The 22,837-nt window shown below is 46.7% G+C and overlaps 1 protein-coding gene and 1 long non-coding RNA gene across 2 annotated transcripts in view; one reads left to right on the forward strand and one right to left on the reverse strand.

Moving 5' to 3' along the window:
* Positions 1-22,837, reverse strand: part of LOXHD1 (lipoxygenase homology PLAT domains 1) — a 188,122-nt gene that overhangs the window by 71,512 nt on the left and 93,773 nt on the right. Inside the window, exons 18-25 of the mRNA XM_035270945.3 lie at positions 19,731-19,891; positions 16,760-17,237; positions 16,123-16,277; positions 14,068-14,201; positions 4,596-4,759; positions 3,259-3,363; positions 1,396-1,524; positions 444-608 (exon numbers count right to left, since the gene is read on the reverse strand). Of these exons, the coding sequence (XP_035126836.3) occupies positions 444-608; positions 1,396-1,524; positions 3,259-3,363; positions 4,596-4,759; positions 14,068-14,201; positions 16,123-16,277; positions 16,760-17,237; positions 19,731-19,891 (1,491 nt within the window). The remainder of the gene's footprint in view (positions 1-443; positions 609-1,395; positions 1,525-3,258; positions 3,364-4,595; positions 4,760-14,067; positions 14,202-16,122; positions 16,278-16,759; positions 17,238-19,730; positions 19,892-22,837) is intronic.
* Positions 12,457-15,027, forward strand: LOC118146886 (uncharacterized). The gene is made up of 3 exons (XR_004733017.3): positions 12,457-13,419; positions 14,109-14,301; positions 14,401-15,027. It is a non-coding gene; the product is annotated as an uncharacterized LOC118146886 (long non-coding RNA).

Here is a 22,837-nt window from a genome sequence, read left to right on the forward strand (position 1 = left end):
CAGTGCCCTACACCACCTGAAAAAATCTTACCCTGGTGATTTCTTTCACATGTTCATGACGAGTAAGGATTGGTGACAGGGTTGATAATGATTCCTCAGTTCAACCTTTATCTTTCTTCTTTTTGGATATTACTATAATCCTGCATTATTATCTCTATGCTGCCAATGAGGAATCTGAACCCTGGAGAGGCTAGGCTCTCGACATGTTGTCACCAGCTAGCTTGGGGTGAAGTTTGGAATAAATCCCATATTTTATTCCCTCGGTCCAGAACTCTGTCCACAGCCCCCAGAGAGCTCAGGAAATTCAGGACAGGGATGAGAGACCAAAATCTTCAAGGTGGGCCTGGCCCACAGCCAATGCTGAAGGAGGACCTGGGGCTGAGTTGGGGTGGTTGGTGATGGGGCCCCAGAGGAGGACCAGCCTTGCTGTGCATGGTTCCTACATGGCGTGTACAGCCTCGTCTGGAGCTCTGCATGGAAGAGGTCTCTGATGATGGATCCGTCATCTTCATTTTTGGCCAGCCAGCGGCCACAGGGAAACGTCATACACTTCCCAAGAGATGGGGCATCCACCTCTACCCAGTCTACAAACCAGCCTGGGGCCTTGCCTAGAGAGAGAGGAGACACAGAACTCATCAAGGACCTGTGCAGAGATAGTTTGCTGCAGCTAACTTCAGGGACTCCTGACATCCTTCCTTACTTGGTGGCTGGCTGATACCATTAACATGACATCCCTTTTGCTTACAGCATTGCTAGTCACTCCTATTAAAATGTGCAACCAGAGTTGAAGTTGGATCCCACTCCAGGCTGCTGTCAGGGAAATTAAAAGGTCTAAAAGAGCATCAATAGGAGATGATAGGAGGGTAGTGGGGGGCTGAGGTGGGAGGGCACTGAGAGGAAGAAAGGATGCTGCCCTTCCTCGAAGAAGGGGCTTCAAATGGAACTCATGGATGCCAGAAAGAGCCTGTATTTACAAAAGCTTTATAATCTTACCCGATGACAGGAATGCCACAATTGAATCAAAGGCTCTGGGGGTGGAGCCAAGAAATCTGTGAGTTAATAACCTCCCAGGTGGTTCTGTTGCACACTCCAAGAACTACTGAGTTAGATTGGAGATTTTCATAGCTGGCTGTGTATTAAAATTACTGAGATTGGAAGATAGAGAATGGCTTTAAAAATCACCAGTGTCCAGGTACCACCCTAGACTAATTAGGCCAGAAACTCTATGTGCAGCTGAGGACTCTCTGGGCTCTAGTGGGTTAAAGGGATTGAGGAAGCTGTGTCATTACAGAAGACAGATGACATTCGAAATTTCCAGAGTTTTTCCCAGATGCCCACAGGGACCTGTCCATGGTCGTTAAACTCTTAGCAGGAAATGGAGGCAGGAAGCCACACCTGTATTGTCATGGCCGAGCCGGACTTTCCACAGGTCTCCTAGATCCAGCGTCTCCACTGTGAAGATTTCAATGCTGTCCCTCTCAAACTTATTGCTGTTTGTCTTGGAGGACTTCAGGAGGGTCATTCCTGCCAACCAGATGATCCCAACATGACTGGCTGTACCTGAGGCCTTTCAAGCCTAGTCAGACCCAAACTTTTAATCCCTCCTAAAAATGACCAAATTTCTGAACTTCCATCAAACTTAGACTGTGCAATTATCATCCAATGGTGTCTGCACAGTGGGAATTTTTTTGGTGTGTGTTCTTTCACTGAGTTTTACAATAACCCTTAATGTGTGCATTTTTATTTGCAGTTTATATCGAAAAAGATACCTTATTTAAAATCATCCAGAAGACAGTGGTGGAGCCCGAAGTCAATGCTGTGCTACTCCCATACCCTCACAACTCTCTAGATGGAGAGGGAGCCAGTGACAAAGCCAAGCTCCCTATGTTCCCTGGGGAAACACAGAGTTTCATTCAGGGATGGAACATGTGGGAATCTCTGGAGCAGCTTCTCTGAATGACACAGGAGGGATGACTTCTAAGGCCCCTCTCTAGCTATTTCACATATATAATCTGTCCTGAGACTGGCTGCAGTGTCAGTCTGAAATTGGGGTGATCTCAGAGTCATCACTGTGTTCTCCTGCCTCAGCATGCACTGCATTGCCATTAAGTCCCTGTACCCCAGTAGGTCCCAGCCCAGGGCCCACCTCAGGTAGAAAGACTCATTGCAGACTTGTTTAGGTATACAGAGAGACAGACAGACCTTGATCCAATGCCTAGCTCTGCCACTTACCACTGAGTGGCTTTGGGAAAACTAAATAATGTATTTGACACTTGGTTTTCCAAATGTCAAAAAGGAGAGACGCTCAGGAATATGTTTAACATAGAAAGGCCTAAGTGAAGAAAAGCAGTTGCCAAGTCCCATCAATTCCTTTGACCATGGTTCAGGAATGATGGTAATCACATACATTTGTAGGTTATCACCTCATTATTTCATTATATATTATCTACTTTATCCAACCTATTACATAATGATGGTAATTAATGTTTATTGAGTATCACTTTGTCCCAAATGTTGTACATGTTTAACTTCATTAGACCTACAACTCTATAAGGCACATACTAATTTTATTCTCATTTTGTAAATAGAGGAAACTAAGGCACAGAGGGCTTAAGCAACTTGCCCAAGGTCACACAGCTAATAAATGGTGGAGTGGAAGTTTGAACCAATCAGCCAAGCTCCAGAGTCCATGCTCTCTACCAGCACATTGTTGTATTAGATATGAACACCCCATGGTCAAGGATTAGGTCCATTTATTCTTCAATAATGCTTGGCACTAGGCTCTGGACCTGCAGGATTTTCAGCGACGGTATGATGACTACTCGAGGGACTGACACCTCTCTAAACTCAACAGAATGGTTGGACAGTGGTGTGAGCAGATGGCTGGACCCAACACTAAACACCACCTTTTCTGAATACCTGGGCAAAGACTTCTGAACAACTCTACAATGTCTGGAGTGTCTTGTACTGAGAGTACCATGGCTGAATTTCACTGGAAATTGTACAAGGCCACCTTGTCCCAGATTGTTATTGGGTAGAGTCAGGGTTACCTCTGCCATTAGAAAGAAGAAGAAAGCTGCCTCAGAGAAGAGGAAACATTTTTAGAGAAAAAGGAAATGCCTTTCTAGATAAGGCTAATTGCTTGCATCTTATTGAGAGAAGAGGCATAATTGAGATTCCCTTGGAAATTTCTGTTAAGTCTTCTGGTCTCCCTGGGGAGGAATGTGGGTGAACCTTGGCCCTGCACTGCTTTCTTACCGGTGTCATCTTGCGTGCCAAAGAGTGTGATGAAGACATTAGCATCTGTGCCCGCATTCTTCTTAACCCCAGTCTTTATGGTCACTGAGAATGTGGTAGATTTATCTGCCAAGAGAAAAGTATAGAGCAATGAGTTATAGATTGTTCCTCTCATGAAAGGTGGAAAGAGGACAGCTACCTCCTCTAGGAGGGCTTCCTTGATTCACTCCCTCTGGCCTTATCACTCCAATTTTTCTCTTGCCCCTTCAATGCTGTATCTGTGAGCCCTGTGATTAGTAATAAGTATGTTTCTATGTTCCTTTTGGCCATTTCTAGGAATCATTTTACTTTCAGCATGTGTTGTTCTGCAACCACCATTAGTCTGGAAACTTACAGAGGGTAGAGATATGGGTCTTTCACCTCTGGCTTATACAGGAAGCCCTCAGTAGAGCTGATAGAGTGGTCAGGGGAGGCTTGCAGTGACTTTGAGGGTCAGAGACTCAGAAGCCAGGAGCTCATTCTGACTCCCTCTGGCTGGTAGGAGTTTTAGGCATGCATATTTTAGAGGAACATCATAGAACTCTTGGAGGTTACTGTTCATTCCTTCCCTTGAGAAAAATGCACTGAGTACCTATAGGAAAGGACATAAGACTGAATCAGAAGTGGCTACACTCATTTCATTCCACTCCATTCTATTCCACTCCATTCTACTCCACTCCGCTCCATTCCATTCCAACCCATCCCATTCCACTCTACTCCATTCCATTCCATTCCAATACATTCCATTCCATTCCACTCCACTCCATTCCACTCCATTCCATTTCAATGCACTCAATTCCATTCCAATCCATCCCATTCCATTCCAATCCACTCCACTCCATTCTACTCCACTCCACTCCATTCCATTTCAATTAATTCCATTCCATTCCAACCCATCACATTCCATTCCATTCCACTCCACTCCATCCACTCTACTCCATTCCACTTGACTCTATTCCATTCCACTCTACTTCATTCCATTTCATTTCATTCCAATCCATCCCATTTCATTCCAATCTATTCCAGTCCAATATCCCATTTCAGTCCAATCCACTCCATTCTAATTCATCCAATTTGATTCCAATCCATTCCATTCCATTCCTGCAATAACTCAGTCCTAAGCTGTGTGCTTTATACCTAGCCTTACAATAGCTATGTGAGACGATGCCCCCTTTACTGAATGAGAAGGCAATACAATAGATTGTCAAAAGAAGAAGTGCCCAGAGCCCACAGAGGAGGAAAGGAAGTTGGATACTTAGGGTTGAAGAGGCAGAGGGGAGGGGTGCTGGGGAAAAGAAATCAGCTCTAGTTTAGGAAACCTTTCTGCTCCAGGGCCAGGTTGTCGAGGGGGTTGTTGTCACCACCTCGCCCACTCTCCTCGCTCTGTGGCAGCACATAGGACTCATCCACTGGCAACAGCTCCCTGGACAGCTGGCCATCATCCTCCTCCACTGCCAGCCAACGTTGGCATGGAAAGTAGTACCTGTTGGGGTGGATAGGGAAAGATTGGAATATCCTCTTAGAAAGGTCTTGTCCAGGAGCAGTCATGAGCTGAGAATGAGAAACCCTCCATGGCATCTCAAACTCTCCCATCTGCCCCTGACAGCATTACCCTGCTTCTCTACCTATCCTGGGAATCGCTCCTTTAGTTATTTGCCTGGGGTAGAGAACAAACATGGGGACGTTGTCTCTAGACACCCCACTGAAAATGGTTATGTGATCTGCCTGGAACACACAGAGCCTCAATCAGGGTCACATTGGATGGAAGTATCTAGAAGGAAAGGGACATATGGGGACTGTTCCAACTCTTTCTAGAATGAATCTACTAGCCAGGGCTACTTCAGTAGAGAGGGTTGTACATAGTAGGTGCACAATATCTAAGTGTTGGACTAATGATTTTAATGGAATGAACCAATTACATATGCTTTTGGAAGGTACAAAGAGTGTGGCTGAAGAGCTGGCCAGGAAAGGGCGGTCCAAGTCAGACTCCTCAGCGTGGAGGTAACACCCAGCACAAAGGAGGTTTTTAGACAGAGTGAAGGTAGGGCCAGGGATGGGAAGCAGAGTGGGGTAATTAAGGACTCTTCCCTGGGTCATACTGTCCAGTTTAAATTCTGGCTCTACTAGTAATAGCTGTGCAACCTTGAGTAAGCATCCTTATCTCTCTGTCCAAGGGTTGCCAGATGTAGTCATTAAAATTACAAAATCCTATTAAATTTGGATTTTAGATAAACAGTGAATAATGTTTTAAGTGTGTTCTATCTAATATTTGGGTCATGCTTATACAAAAAGATTATTCATTGCTTATCTGAAATTCAAATTTAACTGGCAACCTTATTCTGTACCTTAGTGTACCATTCTGTAAAATAAGCATAATATTGCCTATTTCGTAGGGTGTTGTGAGGACTACATGTGTTGACCTTATAAAGTGCTTATAAAAACATCTGGCTCAGTGTAGGCTCTCAGTAAGCACTGCTGCTGCTATTGTTGCTCTTGTGACTTTCCTTCCCTTTCATTCTCCTTGGCCCATGCCTGGGATCTCTGGATGCTGTGGTCTGGGCAGCTCCTCTCTGGCCACTAAGCTTCCAGAACACCACAAAGGGTCTGAGAATTCAACCTATATCTAAGTTGGGACCATTCTACCCTCTTTATGCTCCTTTCCCACCCCTGCCCTGAGGCAATGAAGACTCAAGGAAAATATGGGACTCAGACAGGGATGGAACCTTTCGCCTGCACTGCCCCCACCTCTCCAGACTTGGAAGTCCCATCTCTGTTGAAGTCTGGAGAGGTGGGTGCAGGCCAATCTCTGTCTGAGTCCCACATTTTCCTAGAGTTTTCATTGCCTCCAAGTATCAAAATGTCAGAGGAGCAGAACCAAAGAGTGAGATCTCAGTCAATGGGCTCAGATGGGGTGGGGAGGGGGGCAATGTTATATTGATGGATGGATTTAAAGGAGCGCAACCTGGGGCGATATGAACTAAACTACCATTAAATTCGTGTTTAAGGGAAAAATGCACACTGTTCTGCTTCTTAGTCTTTAAATGTATGAATAGGAAAGTTCACATTTTATCCAATCAAATAACTTATGAACAAATAGGCTATAGTTCTAAATTATGGCCAATTAAGGAAGAGAGACAGAAATAAAGAAAGAGATGGGGTCAGGGCAGAGGCGGAGACAGAGTATTAGGAAGTTGGTGGAGGACAAGAATAGAGGGAGAGACACACACAAAGAAAGAGCCAGGGAGGGGAAAAAAAGTCAAAGAGATAGAAAGAAAAGGTAAAAGCCCTCCCATGCACACAAAGAGAAAATGCACACAGTGTCTGGATTTCCTGGAGCGAAATCTCCATTGTCCCTGAGATACTTGCATCACGATGTAAAGCCCCTCAGCACACTCACTGCAGACAGCAGCATGTCTCCTCTCAGAACTGCTCATCGTACAGACAGAACCAAAGCAGGAGCCAGGTCTGGCCTGAGTGCTGGGCATCTGGCTTCTATCCCCACAGTGCCAATAAGCACACATGAAGATTCAGGATGCCAGGCCTACTGACACCTGCCTCTTTCTCCTACAGGAATACATCCTGCTCAGCCAGGCTAGTAGATACTGGGGAGGGGAGCAGTCAGGGGATTCCTCGCGAACAAAGGAGACGAGAGGAGTGCAGGTGTGCTGAGCCAGATAAACCCAACACACTGCTAAATGAAGATGACGGAAGGAAAGAGTAAGGGCTTCAGTTAGTAGGAATTAGTATAAACTGCACTTGAAAGTAAAAAAATTGAATGAGGCAATTGCAAAATTGAGTGTTGTACAATATAAATAATTTCATATGGAATTTTCCATTTTATGTATAAGCTGGAATCTGGACAACATCTGAGTAAATCCTGGCAGAGTGGTGTAATGACAAAAGCATGGTTCTGGAACTCAGGAACTCTGGATTTGTTTCCCTCCTCTGCCCCTAACAAATTGCGAGACCCTAGGGACTGAACTATACCACCCAGAAGGCTGAAAGGTCTTTTTTGTCTCAACATTCTGGGAATTCTAGGATCCCTGGAGGAATGGGAGATTCTAGAGGACAACTTTTTGTAAGAGAAAATATTTTAACAAGTTTTTGTTCAACTCTTTTTGGGAATCCCACCCAACATATTTGCCACATGTAAAAAACATTCAAGAATAGCATCTGTCTTTAACTATTAAGGGTCTTATAGGACTCCCCAGGCCATCATCTAAAACATAAACATTTGCTTTAGGGCTGGGAACAGAGGTAGAGAAAACACAGAATATCACATCAAATGTGAATGAAACCCAGGACACTAAACATATTCCCAGCGTTTCTGGCATTTGCCACTTTGTCTTTGAAAGTGAGTGTATTAGACTTTATTGCAAATCTTAAAAATGCAGCTAGTTAGAGTACTGAAAGAAAAAGGCAAGTAGCACCGTTTCATTTAAGCAACAAGCCAATAACTGTGAACAGGGTGACAAAGTAGCAGAGCCAATGATTAAGTGACTTGACAAGATGCACTAATTCAATACAACATACTCCCAAATATCCCACCATCTCTGTCATGTATTCTGAACCCCAAGCATTAGAGGCTCAGAGCTTTGGATACTGAAGAACCCTGAATTTTTAGGTTATTTGTTGATATACATGGAATCCCTGGGCTGTAAGTGATTTTTAAGAGACAGTTTGTGATTTGTCAAATCACTTTTCCTCTCTAAGGATGATCACAGAAGCATATGTTGAGGAAAAGCTTCCAACAACAAGGGTCCCTGAGTGAACATGCTGAGCAAAGTCTCCTGATATCCTGCATCAGACATACAGTATAAGTGAGGAATAAATTTTCATTGTGTTAGATCACTGACATTTTAGGCCAGTTTGTTACTTTGCAGAACCTAGCCTATTCTGACTGATACAACTTGAGCATTATTCTCAAATAAATGGTAATTGAAGTGATAAAAATGGAAGAGGTTGCTCAGGGAGTATATTTGCCCATTTCCCCTACTGGGAAAACTATGACCCATGAATGCAGAGTCTGCTTACTCATTGTTGTATCCACAGCCCCTGGCACACAAGGCACTCATAAAAATCAATAGAATTGAAAGGCATTGTCTCCTCTGGGGTAAACCTTTCTCATTCCCTTCCTCAAAATTCCTGAAATAACTCCTAGGTTTCTGAATTAACCACCACTCTTTCCTTGAACATGCACTTTCTTTATTCTAGCGTTCTTTTGCCTAAGCTGGTGCCAACCCTTAGACTCCAGGAATTATCTGAGTAGCACAGAGGAGAGAATAAAAGACTAGCCTCTTATTCTAAATGTGACATCACTATTAATATAAAAATTAATCTCGGGCCTTTTTAAACTGTCATTCTTTTTTCAGAGTGGCCAAGGAGCAAAGCCTCTTAGGCTAGAGAAGGCAGGAGGAGTTCAAACATAAAAGTTTCCCACCTCACAATCTTGTAAAAAACCTGGACCAGAGTAGTCCTTTACCAAAGGCACGTGAGGCTGTGTTCAGAGCCCAGACTGACCCAAGGGAGACCTCAGATCCTAGGACACTCCATTCAAATCCATCTAAAAAGGTGGTATGTACATACAATGGAAGATTATTCAGTCCTAAAAAGGAAGTCCTGCCACATGCTACAACATGGATGTAGCTTGAAGATATCATGCTAAGTGAAACAAGCCAGACACAAAAGACAAATCTGTAGGATTTCATTTACATGAGGTCCCTTGAGTACTCAAAGCTATAGGGACAAAAAGCAGAATGGTGGTTACCAGGGGCTGCGGGGAGGTGGAAAAGGGGAGTAATTGTTTAATGGGTATAGTTTCAGTAATGCAAGATTTTAAAAATCTGGAGATCTAAGACACAACAATGTGAATATATTTAACACTATTGAACTGTACACTTAAAAAATGGCTAAGGTAATAAATTTATGTCATATGTTTTCTAACACAAGTTTAAAAAAAATCGAACTCACTTGAGCAGGCAGAAAAAAACAAACAAACCAACCAACAAAAAAATGCCATTCACAGCCCAGAGCTACAAACCAGCATGAAACAGGCTTTCCCATGTAATCTTGATTTTTGCCAGCCTGAGACTTCTATAAAGGGCCTCAAGTATCTTCCATTTAGAAACAAGAGAATTCTCTTTTTGGCAACTGAATTACAGATCAATAAACCTGCATGCCCCAGCCCCCTCCTCCCTGTGTTTCCGCAATCAGGCTCCTCTGCTCTCCACAGCCTCTGAGGTCAGGAGGGCTAGGAGGGGTTCTGCCGAGACCTGGACAGCCATCCCCCACCTGGACATCACAGCCCCTGGGTCATGCTGATCTCTCCTTCGGTGACTTCACAGGGGGTGGCAGCCTCCATGGCTTCATATCCTCTCCCAATGCCTTCTGCTGAGGCCAGCATCTCCCACCAGTGCCTGACCCCAGGTGGCGTTCTCCTGTGTCTGTCTTCCTCTCGGTGAAATCTAGCCAACCAAAAGCCTGGCTGTGTTCTCAAGCTCCTCACCGTGGCTTTGGATGCCCTCAACTGTTCCTCTCCAGCCTCCCTTTCCATTTTTTCCCTGCTTCCTACCCCTTGATGTCCCTTATGTACCAGACAAATAGAATTATTCATTCGTTTCTGTGTGTGCCCCTTAATTGTCCAATTCTGTGCCACCTGCATCACATTTTTTCAGCCACTTCTAATGTTCTTTGTTCCGAGCACCAAACATCCAAGGCAACTGTTCATGACGGCCTGTCTCAGATGCCAACTCGCCCCAAAGATGTACCCACCCATGACTCCCTCCTCTCCCTGAGGTCACTTGAGACCATCCCCACTGTCACTGTGCCTTATAGTCACCTGTGTTTTATCTCCTTCACTTGGGTGTTAGCTCCTTAAGAACAATCCCACACATTCCCGCAGCCTTTCTCAGCTGCCAAGCCACTTTTCAATGTTAACTAATTATTGCCAAGGGGAAAGAACCACTGCTGTGTTGCACTGGGATGGGGCAGGGTGCTGGGCCCCTACACACATTTTCTGTCTAGTCCTCATTATGATTTCTTGGGTGAGGTTTATTATGTCTATTGTATGGATGGAAGGCCTGAGGCTCAGAGGAGTCAAGTGCCTTTCCCAAGGCCACGTAGGAATGGAAGAGGAAGTACCTAAACCTAAATCATCAGACTCCTAGACCAACACAGTTCCTTTCTGCAAAGACAGAGTCATATCTGGGCAGCTATTTAACCCCCAGCACTTAGCACGGCATGTGATTGTCAAATTGATGAATGAATCAACACATCAACCATCATTTTCATTCATTAGCTTATTTAATAAGTATTTATGGTATGCCTGTGGTATGCCAGACACTCTTCTAGGTACTGGGCCGAACACAGCAGCAAATAAACCAGATGAGGTCATTAACCACACGGAACGTACTTTCTACTATGGAGAGATGAGCAGTGCCTAATTACTTACTGTAGGTTAGATGTTAAGCTGATATAAAGAAAAATAAACAGAGAAAGAGAAATGAGGGGAAGGGGGCTGGGGGTATGCTTCCCTCACTGAGGAGGTGACATATGATCAGAGACCTGCCTGAAGAAAGTATGACAGGGAGCCACTGGGGGAAGGACTGCTATGGGTATGAACAGCAAATGCAAAGGCTTGAGGTGGGACCATGTTTGCTGGGTTCAAAGAACAGCAAGGGGTGAGCAAGGGGAGACCAGAAAAAAGAGATGAGCACGAAGCGGACCTGCAGGGCACCACATGTGCGCTGGCTTTGACTCAGTGAACAGAAGCTTTTGCGGGATTTGGAGCAGAGGAGTGGTGTGATCCTGCTCACTGGGCTGCTGTAGGCAATAAAACGGCCTTGGGAAAGTGGGAGCAGGTCCGGAGGCTTCAACCAGAGGGTGGGGATGGTGAAGAGAGAGGGAATGAGGTCGGACTCATGCTCTTCTCATGGAAGGGCCAATAAGTTCTGCCAATGGACTGGGGACAGGACGTGAGTGGCAGAGAGGCATCCAAGAGGTCCAGTCTGCATGGAGGCCATTGACTGGACATGTCAACAGTGAGGGAGATGTCAGTGCTCTCAAATCCTTTTGGCTGCAAAGGCCTTTTTCCTGAGCTCATAAAGGTCAGGGAGAGCCTGGGGAAGGCCGTAGGTATTTTCAGAAAAGCTGGTGTCTCTCCAAGAAAGGGAAGATTCACTATTCTGATTCAGTTTCTTCAGAACTTCTATAATTTTTTGTCTAGCTCCCACAGGAGGCTTTGTGTAGAGTTGCTCTTGGCTTGAAGATCATTAAGGCTGGCTCATCACAGAGTCCTGATAGACCGATACTTCTATAACAAAGGAAGCAAAGGACTATAAACTAGCCACGCCAACAGAAAGGGATGGGGAGGGAAGAGGAGGAGATGAGGGCAGGGGAGAGTGGAGGAAAGAAGAAGAGAAAGGGGTGGGGTAAGAAGAGTAATGAGAAGATTCTATTCACAAGAGCAATAAAATGTAATATACCTGGGCATAAACTTAACTAGAATGTGTAGCGGCTATGTGTAGGAAATTGTAAAGCATTAAGGAGGTTCATAAACAGCTGGATAAGTGGAAAGTATGCCAGGGGGTAGCACTTATTCTAAATATGCAATTCTCTACACATAAACTTAATGGCATAACAATCAAAATTCCAAGAGGATTTTTTTTTCAAATCACTTAATGTCGTGGTTTGAAAAAGGCAAGAATAGCTAATATTTTTAAAGAATAATGAAGGAAGACAAGTACTGACAGGCATTACAATAGATTATAAAGCTATAATAATTTTTAAATTGTTGGGCTAGCCCAGAAATGCCAAATCAGTGGCAGAGAATTACTAACCCCGATGGAGAGGCAAAGGGAAGCTGGGATGTTCACAGTTTGTCCCCAGCCTCATGGTTCTGCGGCACTTTTTCCTTTCCAAGCTTAAATGCCTTGGATTTTCAGCCATCTAGGCTGCCATCATGAAGCCCACTTATCGGAAGAAGAAACAGAAGCCCGTAAAGATGGCAAGACTTGTCCAAGGTGACCTGATGAATTTCTGGCAGAGGTCTGACCCCAGGTCAGGATCCTGGCTCCCAGCCAAGGGGCTGTCCTATGGCCTTTGTGCACTGTCACAATGACCTCACAAAAAACCAGGACACTGGGCTATCTGTGAGCTGTGGCTCAGTGTCCCCTTGGGTTGGTGCGGCAGGGTGGGGTGGGAGATGGGAGAACCCTGTCATCCCCTGCCCTGCACAGAGGGGAGCCCAACAAGGCTGTGGGCTGGGAAGTTGATTTAAGTCCACAAATACATGTTGATGAAGTGCCCACTAAATTCTAGGCACTGGTAGGTCTTCAGTAGCCCCAAAGCCCACTCAGGATCATGTATGCTTTCTTCTTTGTCCCACTCCACTCATACAAGGGGCATTCTCTTCTCTCTCTTGTTCCTGGGCCCCTTACACCAAGGGGCAATGTGGCCTAATGGAAAACATGTCCGATTTAACATGGACAGTCTGGAGTTCTGATCCTGGCCGTGGCACTGACTGATTCTGAGGCTGTGGCTTCACCTCCCTGGGGTGTGGACCTGTGGGAAGACATAACACTCTTTTCCCAGCCCAGCTCACATGGCAGCTGTGAGTCTCCAGCAGAGGTCAGCAAACTACGGCCTTTAGGCCCCATCGGGCCTACCCTGCTTGTGGCCATCCATAAGCTATGTGTGGATTTACATTTTTAAACGGCCGGAAGAAAAATCTAAGGAAGGATAACATTTTTTGACTCATGAAAATTATACGAATTTCAAATTTCAATGTCCATAAAGTTTTACTGGATGCTGAAATTTGAAATTCGTGTAATTTTCACATGTCAAAATGACACAGCCACGCCCAATCATTTCAGCATCATCTATGACTGCTTTTGTGTTACACCAGCAAGGCTGTCATTCCAGAGACCAGATGCCTGCAAAACCTAAAACATTTACTATCTGGTCTTTATGCAAAATGTCTGCTGACCCCTGGTACAGAATATTAAAAGACTGTACTGAAAGTTGATTTACACATGGAGACTGGGCCAAGGAGGGTCTGACAGGGTTTGCAAATCCTGTCTCTCTGAACTGATGGATCTCAAGAGTTGCTGGTCTGAGGGATCTACTGGATTATCATCTCACAGGGTAGGTGATACTAGGGTCTACCAAGGAGAAAAGAGGGAGAAAGGCAATGCCCACCCAGCCTGCAATGTGAGTAAACCTGCTCTGGTAGCTATGAGAGGCTACACGGCCAGCCCACCCTCACCCTCAGATGTTACCCAGCCCACACTCAGCATCAGGCATCACGGCCAGCCCACCCTCATTCTCAGATGTCACCCAGTCCACTCTTACTTTGCGATGTCACAGCCAGTCCATCCTCACCCTCCAATGTCACAACCAGCCCACCTTCACCCTCAGGCATTACCAGCTCACTCTCAGCCTCAGATATCACCCCCAGCCCACCCTCACCCTCATACCCACCCATCCTTATTCTCAGATGTCACCCAGTCCACCCTCACCCTCCAGGGTCACAGCCAGCCCACCCTCACCCTCAGGCATCACCCAGCTCACCCTCAGCCTCATACTCACCCACCCTCATTCTCAGGTGTCACCCACTCCACCCTTACTTTTCAATGTCACAGCCAGTCCACCTCACCCTCAGGTGTCACCCAGCCCACCCTCACTCTCTGACATCACAGCCGGCCCACCTCCGGTCTTCTTCCAGGACTACCTCAGTGGTAGACATGGCCTCCCTCAGAGCAGCGCCCCTCCCTGCCCCGCCCCCACACTCACGTGATCTCATTGTTCATGTCAGTGATGTCTATTCTGTCCAGGAACCAGCCTGCTCTGTTGCCTGTGTTGTCGTGGCGAATCCGAATCTTGGTCAGGGCTCCCAGGTCAATGGCATAGATGGTGAAGGTATCTGTCTGGAAAGGGCCAGGGAACACTCAGTGGGGTAACACCCACCCTTGCCAACCTGGCCATCAGCTCCACCCTCCCAAGGACCAGGGCAGCCAGAGGCCAATGGTGAGACCCAAAGCAACCAAGCGTGGGGATGATGGAGAATGTCACTCATTAGTCTGGTGTTTGGTCTGCATGACTGTTTCTCTAACTTGTCCCTGCCAGGGGATCTTCTCACTCTCATTATGTCCAGGAAGGTGGAAGGAGAGAAGAGTGAAGGCGACCTTGAGGGAGGCAGAAGAGAAGATAGGTTGGCTGGCTGGATGCCTACATTTGTGGTGGGTGTTTTGTGCGTAGGCGAAGGGGTGCACTGAGATCCTCTGCTATGTGTCCACATGTGTGCATAATCTGCTTCAATCACATATTTGCATTAAGTACCTTCTATGAGCTGGTGCTCTGCAAATCCAAAGTGACTGACAGAAATTGAAGACGAATTTGGCCACCATTCAGGTGCGAAGAGGGCATGTGGACCACAACGTGTGAATGTACGCAACTGCTCTGTGCCCTGGAGGAAGCAGCCCACGCCAGGGGGTCTTCTTGGATATCATTTTTTTTTACTCTTAATTTTGAAAAAGATTTAAAATCTATGGAAAACTTTCAGAAATAGTATGATGAAAGCTCATATGCCTTTGTTTAGTTTCTTCACTTATTTGTAACATTTGCTTTCTCACTCCATGTCATCTCTTGTGCTCTCTCTTGCTCTGTTTTTCTAAATCATTTGAAAGTAAGTAGTAGATACCATGATTCTTTAACCCTAAATTCTTCAACATGGATTTTCTGAGAACAAGGATATTATCATATAATCACACTGTCATGATCCAATTTAGAAAACTTAACATCGACATAATGCTATTATCTAACATACAGTCCATGTTCAAATTTTACCAATTGTACCAGTTATGTGGTCCTCTATAGAAATTTGTTCCCAATCCAGAAATATGTGGCTATAATTTTTTAAGAAAAACACTTAAATAAACTACATTCTCAAGTCACGGGAGAGATTCTTTAAAGAAAAAGCAGGGAGCCCCCGAAATAAATCAAGCAATGAGCCCGGAAATACGTTAATGAATCTAGTTCATTTTTCAAAAATCTGTGTTAATGAGAGAACTTGGCTTTGGGGTAGAGGCAGGAATAGGAAGGGTGAGATAAGAGAGAGTTTTCTAGCCAGGGGATATTGTAAAACCTTGAAGGACAAGACTGAAGGATTCATGCTTTTCCCACTACACCTGGAAGAGTAAGGAAAGTGCATTTCTTTTCACAAATTCCCACTGCATTAGGATACAGTTCTGGCTTCTCAGCCTTTTAAGCCTCTCATGACCCCACCCACCACATACCCTAAATTGGCCTTATCCAAGCTTATCCACTCAGGCTCAGCGCTGATCACAGCTCAGCTGGAAGACTCACTGTCCCAAACTGACCTTCCCCATTTCCACCTCCGTTATCTTTGCTCATGCAGTTCCGTCTTCTGAGAACATCTTCTACTGTCATCTTTCTACATCTATACCATACTCACCTGCCAAGGCCCAGTTTAAGTTGCTCCTTCCCCCTACTTTTCCCCAAGACACTATCTTGCAGCGAGGACTTCCTCTTGAACCCCTGGCTCCCCTACTGAGTGCCCCAGCATCTGCCACTCAGTGCCATTCTCTGTTCCCGTGGGTCAGCTGGCCTGTGGGCTCCATGTGCTGAGACCCTGCCTGCAATTCTCTTATAACCCACCCCACCCCAAAGTATCAGTGTAACAGAAGAGGTACTGCCATGAAACCTGGTGGTATGAACAAGCCACACCACTAGACACAGCAGCCATTGTGCTGGGATGGGCTGCCATGGGAATCTCAGAGGCCACCACACCCACAGCATCCACCCAGGGGCCAGAGACCCTCACCCTACCTGCCCCTGCTCAAATTTGTTGGACTTGTCTGACTTCTTCAGGGGTCGTTCGCCCGTGTCCCCATACTCCTCCCCGTAGATGGTTAGGTAGACGTTGGCATCAGTGCCAGCCTTGGGCACATTCCCTGTGATCACCTGGACCTCATAGATGTTGGCTGGAGACACAGAAAGATGCAGCATGGAGGGCCCCAGGGCCTGGGGGTGGATGGATCTGAGGCACAGCCTCTCAGATCCAGCCAGATCCCGGAGCAGGAGGGATCTTCAGATGCATCTACACTAACCTGGGATTAAACTGCCCCTCCTCCCAACCCAGGACTCCTTCACCATGGAGCCAGCGGGGAGCCCTCCTACTTCATGTCCCCCCAGTTAGTTGTACTGAGTCACATCAATGCTCCTCCCAAAGTCATTGATTCCTGCTGAGAACCTGAGGGTAAGGGCCATGCATATTCCCAAACAGCAGTGTCAATGGTGGCATTTCACATGCAGGTCAAGAGAGCTATTTGGGAACCATGATGGATGCCCACCTATTTGGCTTCCATGTGAGGGGGATCTAGGCCCCCTGCCCCCATGGGCTCCCTTTAGAGGAATTGTCTGACCCCTGACCCCTGACCCCTGACCCCTGACCCCTGCTGCTTACGCTCAGGACCCAGCTTGCCAGCCGGCACCAGCTCCACAACAAGTTCGTTGTCCTCCTTGCCCCGGGCCAGCCAGCGATGGGCTTCGAACTTGTGCTGCTCAATCACCTCCTGCATCCCTGGCCCAAACTCCTCCTCTTCCTCTTCCTCCTCCTCAGTCTCCTCCTCTTCCTCCTCATCTTCCGAGGACTCCTCTGATGAGGATGACTCCTCCTCCTCTCCCTCATCCTCTTCATCGCTGCCCTTCCTCCTCTTCTTCTTCTTCCTTTGCAGCTTGGCCTTCAGCCGCTCCTTCTTGAGCAGCTGCCGCAGCTTGTCCTTCTCCTTCTTCTTCCGGGCCTCCTCCTCTGGTGTAAGGTCCACCTCCCGCACCACCAGGTGCCGCAACCACACAGTGTCCACAAACCAGCTGGGCCCAAAGCCCTCACCCGTGTGCCCGAGCCGGAGCTTGTAGACCTTGCCCACGTCGGCCGCCTCCAGCTGTTTAAAAGTCAGGGCAGTGGCTGTGGTGGCCCCAGTGTCCTCCCTGCCTCCCCCAAAGAGCCAGGTGCAGGGCCTGTTTGCTGAGCTGCAGAATGGAGAGGGCTGGGGCCTCTGTGCTTAGACCCTTCCACCAGTTCCCTCTCTCCAGCCACACCTGTGCTGGTTCCACTGGGATCACCTGGCCCCATCCTCCAACCAAGTTTATTTCTTCCACCCTCTGTGGTGATCAAGGTGGTCTCCCTCTTCTTCTCTCTTAAACACACATGTACAGACACACACACACACACACACACACACACACACACACACGCCCCACTCATTCCTGTGATTTCTATGCCCATATCATGGCTCATACAGCTTCCTTACTTGTCCTGCCTTTATACCTTCCTCTACTTGTAGCTACAATCTATTCATTCAGGTTCCTATGTTTCATTACTTTTATTTTAATTTTGTGCCCCTGTGTTCTCTTTAAAAATTTTTCAGTGTTAACCATGTATAAAAACAAAAGTGCTCCTTTTCAAAAACAAAAATTTCACCCACATCCACAGAGGCCCAAGCTCCCTCCTCTCCAAACCCTGAGCACATGGTCTCAGCCTGACTGTCCCCTCCCCAAGAGCACAGAAGGGTCCCAGGGCTTAGCTCTGGTGCTGGTCTGGCCTGGATGCCCCCTTCATCCTCATGAGCTAGTCTCTGCCCTCATGATGATGAGTTCCTTAAGGGCAGAGACCATCATTTTCAGTCTCTCCCAGGATGGGCATAGCACACAACTGGCTCAAAGGGTAGTGTTGACAGCATCATCCACTCTAGATCATGAGATCTGAGTTCTTCCTGAAGCCCAGGCTCTGAGGAAGGACCCACATTGAGGTGGGGTCTGGCCTGTCCCCTGCAGCACTCAGGAGAGGGCTCACATGGGGGTTGTTGCTAGTCAGAGTCCTCCCAGGCTTCCTGATGCTGATGAGCCCCTGTCTGGAGGTTGACCCTTCTCAAATCCTGGTCCCACTGGTTCTTTCACTGAGTCTCAGGGCAAACTGAGGCCAAGGCTGTCCCATGAGTTCCACAGTGTCCTACAAGTCAAGTCCAGACCTACATGAGAACTCAGGCCTTCTGACTTCCTGTTTATGAGTCCACAATGCAGCCAACCCACCTTTGCCCAAAAATCACCAGTCATGATAGAGCCCAGGGCCCCTGGGAGAGCAGAATTTATCCTTCTCAGATACTTAGGGGAGAGTCTCTGGACCTGGTAAGTCAATTCTTCAGCACAATAGCTCTCCTCTTCAGCGTTTCCCAGGTAACAGCACACCTGCAATCAACCTTCCCAAGGAGGCCAGCTTGCTGCACCTCTGGCCTCCCTCACATCTGTCTGCCCAGCTGTCCCTTCACCACCACCACATCCAGTGAATTGGCCTCCAGAAGACATGCTATCCAGTTCCATCTCCATATCTGGGGACTCATTCCCAAATGCATTCCCTGACACTGACGCTTGATCATTACAGGAACTGCGAAGTCAGCCAGGCAGGTGTTATAAGCTAGGTCTTAACTGATGAGGAAGTGGAGGCTCGGGGAGCTAAAATACCTGGGCCTCTGCCTTCTCAGCAGTGTATGAGGGCATCTGATTCAATGAGGCTCCCTCCATCTTGGATATTCCAGACACTTGTGACCCTCGTCCAGGCCCCAGTTCAGCCAGGACCATCTTTCCTGGGCACTGAGCAAGGACTCTTTGCTGAAGGTAAGGTGCTCCTGGCATGCAGAAACACAGAGCACCCAGCATGAACATGCTGCCTGCACACATACATCTGCACATGAGCATGCACTCTCACATCCGCAATAAAACATTCATGTTTCCCCCAGGGATGCCACCCTTGCATCCTCCTCTCTCGCCAACAATATGCTCACATTCTCATCTCTTTTTTCCCTCTATCGAAAGACTTGGAAAGGAAGAAAGGAGACCTGGGACATGCAGGAAACAGCCACAAAATTCCAAGTCTCCCAGTGTCCTGGCTGGGAAGCATTTCCTTCTCATCAGGCTTCAGAGAACTGTAGACTCAGAGGCCACAGGGCTAGGAATGAGTGGAGGAACCACAGGCTTGGTGCTATCTTTTGCCAGATTCCAATCACCTGCCCCCATGGTTCTCAGGATCGGCACTATGTTAGTATCCCTGGAGGAGCTTTTAAAAGTTCACCCAGAAAACATATCCCGACCCCAGAGGTTCTGATTTGCCTGGTAAGGGGTGTGCACCAGGCAGCACTTTTTTCCTGAAGCTCCCCAGGTGATTGTAACATGAGCACGGGGTGGAAACCACTGATCTAGTCCAATCCCTTTATTTCAGGCCGAAAGCTTAAGTCTGGAGAGAGGAAGCGTTTTCTACCCAGCTGGAGGGAGGCAGCCCATTCTCAGGTGAGTGTTGACCGAGGAAATTAGCATACCTAGGGAAGCAGCTTGGTGTCCACTGGGCCTGCTATTGGCACCACCCGCTCCCTGACCCCACATACCTGGAATGTGTCCTTGGACGCCCGTTCAAAAACTTTTGAGCGGCTGGAGAGGAAGAGCACTTCTGTCTTGCCTTTCTCGCCATAGATCTGCATGTAGACTCGGGCACTGGTGCCTGCGCCACCCACATCTCCTGTCCAAATCTCAACCTCATAGTGGACCACTGGGCGGGCACATGCAGGAGAAATGGAACACTTAGTAACAATAACAATGACAATGATAGCAACAAAACAAACACTTTACAAGCTTGTTCCACGTGCCTGGCACTTTGCAGCTGTTCACTTACCTAATCCTCACCTCAACACCCCGAGTAAGGACAATCATTCAAATGTAAGCAATCAGACATATATCCCAGTCATCCCTTGCACCACACGTGCCGGGAAGGAGGCGGAGTCATATTCCAACTGGTGAGCCCTGCTGTGTGCCTGCCTGCTGTGGTTTGCGTGTTTGTCCTCTCCAGAACTCATGCTGAAATGTCATTGCCATTGTAACTATATTATGAGGTGGGACCTTTAAGAAGCGATTAGCCGCCCCCCCAAATTTTTATGTTGAAGCACTAACCCCAGTACCTCAGAATGTAACTATGTCTGGAGATAAGAATCTTTAGAGAGGTGACTGGTTTAAATGACACCCCCAAGGGCAGGTCCTAATCCAAGCTGACTAGTGTCCCTATAAGAAAAGGAAGTTGTGGCACACACAGAACACCAGGGATGCAAAGAGACCAGGTGAGTCCACAGTGACAAGGCGGCTCCAGCACAGTAATGCAGAGGGGTGAGCACAGAGAGAGCGATCCGTCAAAAAAGGAGACCGACTCCAGAAAAAAACCCAGCATAGTGGTGAGCACAGAGAGGGTGATACACTGAAAAAGGAGACTCATTCCAGAAAAAGCCTAGCACAGTAATATAGAGAGTGGTGAGCACAGAGAGTGATCCATTGAAAAAGGAGACTCTCTCCAGAAAAAAACAAAAAGCTCTACAAAGATGAAAAGCAATTATCATAAGGTAGGTGACTCAGCCACGAATATTGACATAGTTACAATAATATAAAAATTGAACACTGATTTAGCTGTATTGAAGGCTGGAAGGAGGGAGGGAGGGAGGGAGAGAGAATGTGTGTGTGTGTGCATGTATGCATACAAGTGACCCATACAAGTGACTGTGTATGTTAAAAGAGCTAAATCCTCATCTTCCGTAGTAGGAAGTTAACAGATAATGTCTAAGACTGTAAAATTTAAAAATTGAGGCCAGGCACAGTGGCTCAGGCCTGTAATTCCACTGCTTTGGAAGGCTGAGGCAGGATTGCTTGACGCCAGGAGTTTAAGACCAGCCTGGGCAACACAGCAAGATGCCCATCTCTACAAAAATAAAATAAAAATTGATGGCTATGGTGCCATGTGCCTGTAGTCCCAGCTACTCAAGAGGCTGAGGCAGGGGGATTGCTTGAGCCCAGGTGCCAAGGCTGCAAAGAGCTATGATTTGTCACTGCACTTCAGCCTAAGTGCCAGAGAAACATCCTGTCTCTAAAAAATAACACATAAAAATTTATAGGTATACTGTTTAAAAATACAGAGCTAAATTTTAGAGGAAATATCTAAAGTAAAGTTGTTACCATTGAAGAAAAGCGGTGGGGTAGGGGGAAGAGGTAGGTAAGGGAACTATTGCTTTTTTATCTTTATCTTCTTGATTAGTATCTATACTACTCTGATGGAATTCCAGTGTTAATTTATAAAACAAAGGAAGGAGTTAATTCTCACACTGGCAGGTGCCATTACAAAGCATGTGTATATAACACAGCTCTAAAGGAACTTGCAGGTTGGTTGGGGATAGTAAACACACACACACACAAAAACGTTCAAAGAGTTCTGGGAGTGGGAGAAGTGATTTTATACTGGGGTTCCCTCTCAGGGAAGCTGCTGTGGACGTGAGCCTTGGGCAGTTGCTTTCAGGGCAGATGTAGAAATGCAGAGGTGAGGCTAGCACAGTGGTTCATGCCTGTAATGCTAGCACTTTGGAAGGCCAAGGCAGGTGGATCACCTGGGGTCAAGAGTTCGAGACCAGCCTGGCCAACATGGAGAAACCCCATCTCTACTAAAAATAAAAAAATTTTCCAGGCAGTGTGGCACACGTCTGTAATCCCAGCTACTCAGGAGGCCGAGGCAGGAGAATCGCTTGAACCTGGGAGGTGGAGGTTGCAGTGATCCGAGATTGTGCCACTACACTCCAGCCTGGGCGACAGAGTGAGATTCTGTCTCAAAAAAAAAAAAAAAAAAAAGGCCAGGTGCAGTGGCTCACACCTGTAATCCCAGCACTTTGGGAGGCCAAGGAGGGTGGATCACGAGGTCAAGAGATCAAGATCATCCTGGCAACATGGTGAAACCCCGTCTCTACTAAAAATAGAAAAAAATTATTTGGGCTTAGTGGTGCATGCCTGTAAATCCCAGCTACTCGGAGAATCACTTGAACCTGGGAGGCGAAGGTTGTAGTGACCTAAGATCGCACCACTGCACTCCAGCCTGGCTACAAAGTGAGACTCCATCTGAAAACAAATGCAGAGGTGAGAAGGGACGTTCTCTGTGCCAGGCTTTAGTCTCACTGTCTTCCTCCCCAGAAGTGTCGCTATCCTATCCAAAAAGGCCCTTCCCCCTCACCATTGCTAACCCTTTATCCTGTTCCTCCTGGCTCTTCGTTCATCTCCCCTGTGGAATATAAAGCCTGTGAGAGCAAGAGTTTTGTTCATTTTGCTCATGGCTGCCTCCACAAAGCTCAGAGCAGTGCTGGCAGAGAGAAACCCTCAATAGACAGTCATTCCTCAGTATCTGCAGGGACTGGTTCCAGAACCCTCAAGCATACCCAAATCCGAGGATGCTCACGTCCCTCATATAAAATGGCATAGTATTTGCATATAACCTACATACATCCTCCTGTATACACTTTAAATATCTCTAGGTTACTTATAAAACCTAATATAATGTAAATGCTATATAAGTAGTTGTTATACTGCACTGTTAGGAAATAATGATAAGGAAAAAAGTCTGTATATGTTCAGTACAGATGCAATTTTTTCCAAACATTTTGAGCCTTGGTTGAATCCACTGATGTTGAACTCACAG

The sequence above is a fragment of the Callithrix jacchus genome, chromosome 13 (genome assembly GCF_049354715.1).
Source record: "Callithrix jacchus isolate 240 chromosome 13, calJac240_pri, whole genome shotgun sequence".
NCBI classification, from domain to species: domain Eukaryota; kingdom Metazoa; phylum Chordata; class Mammalia; order Primates; family Cebidae; genus Callithrix; species Callithrix jacchus.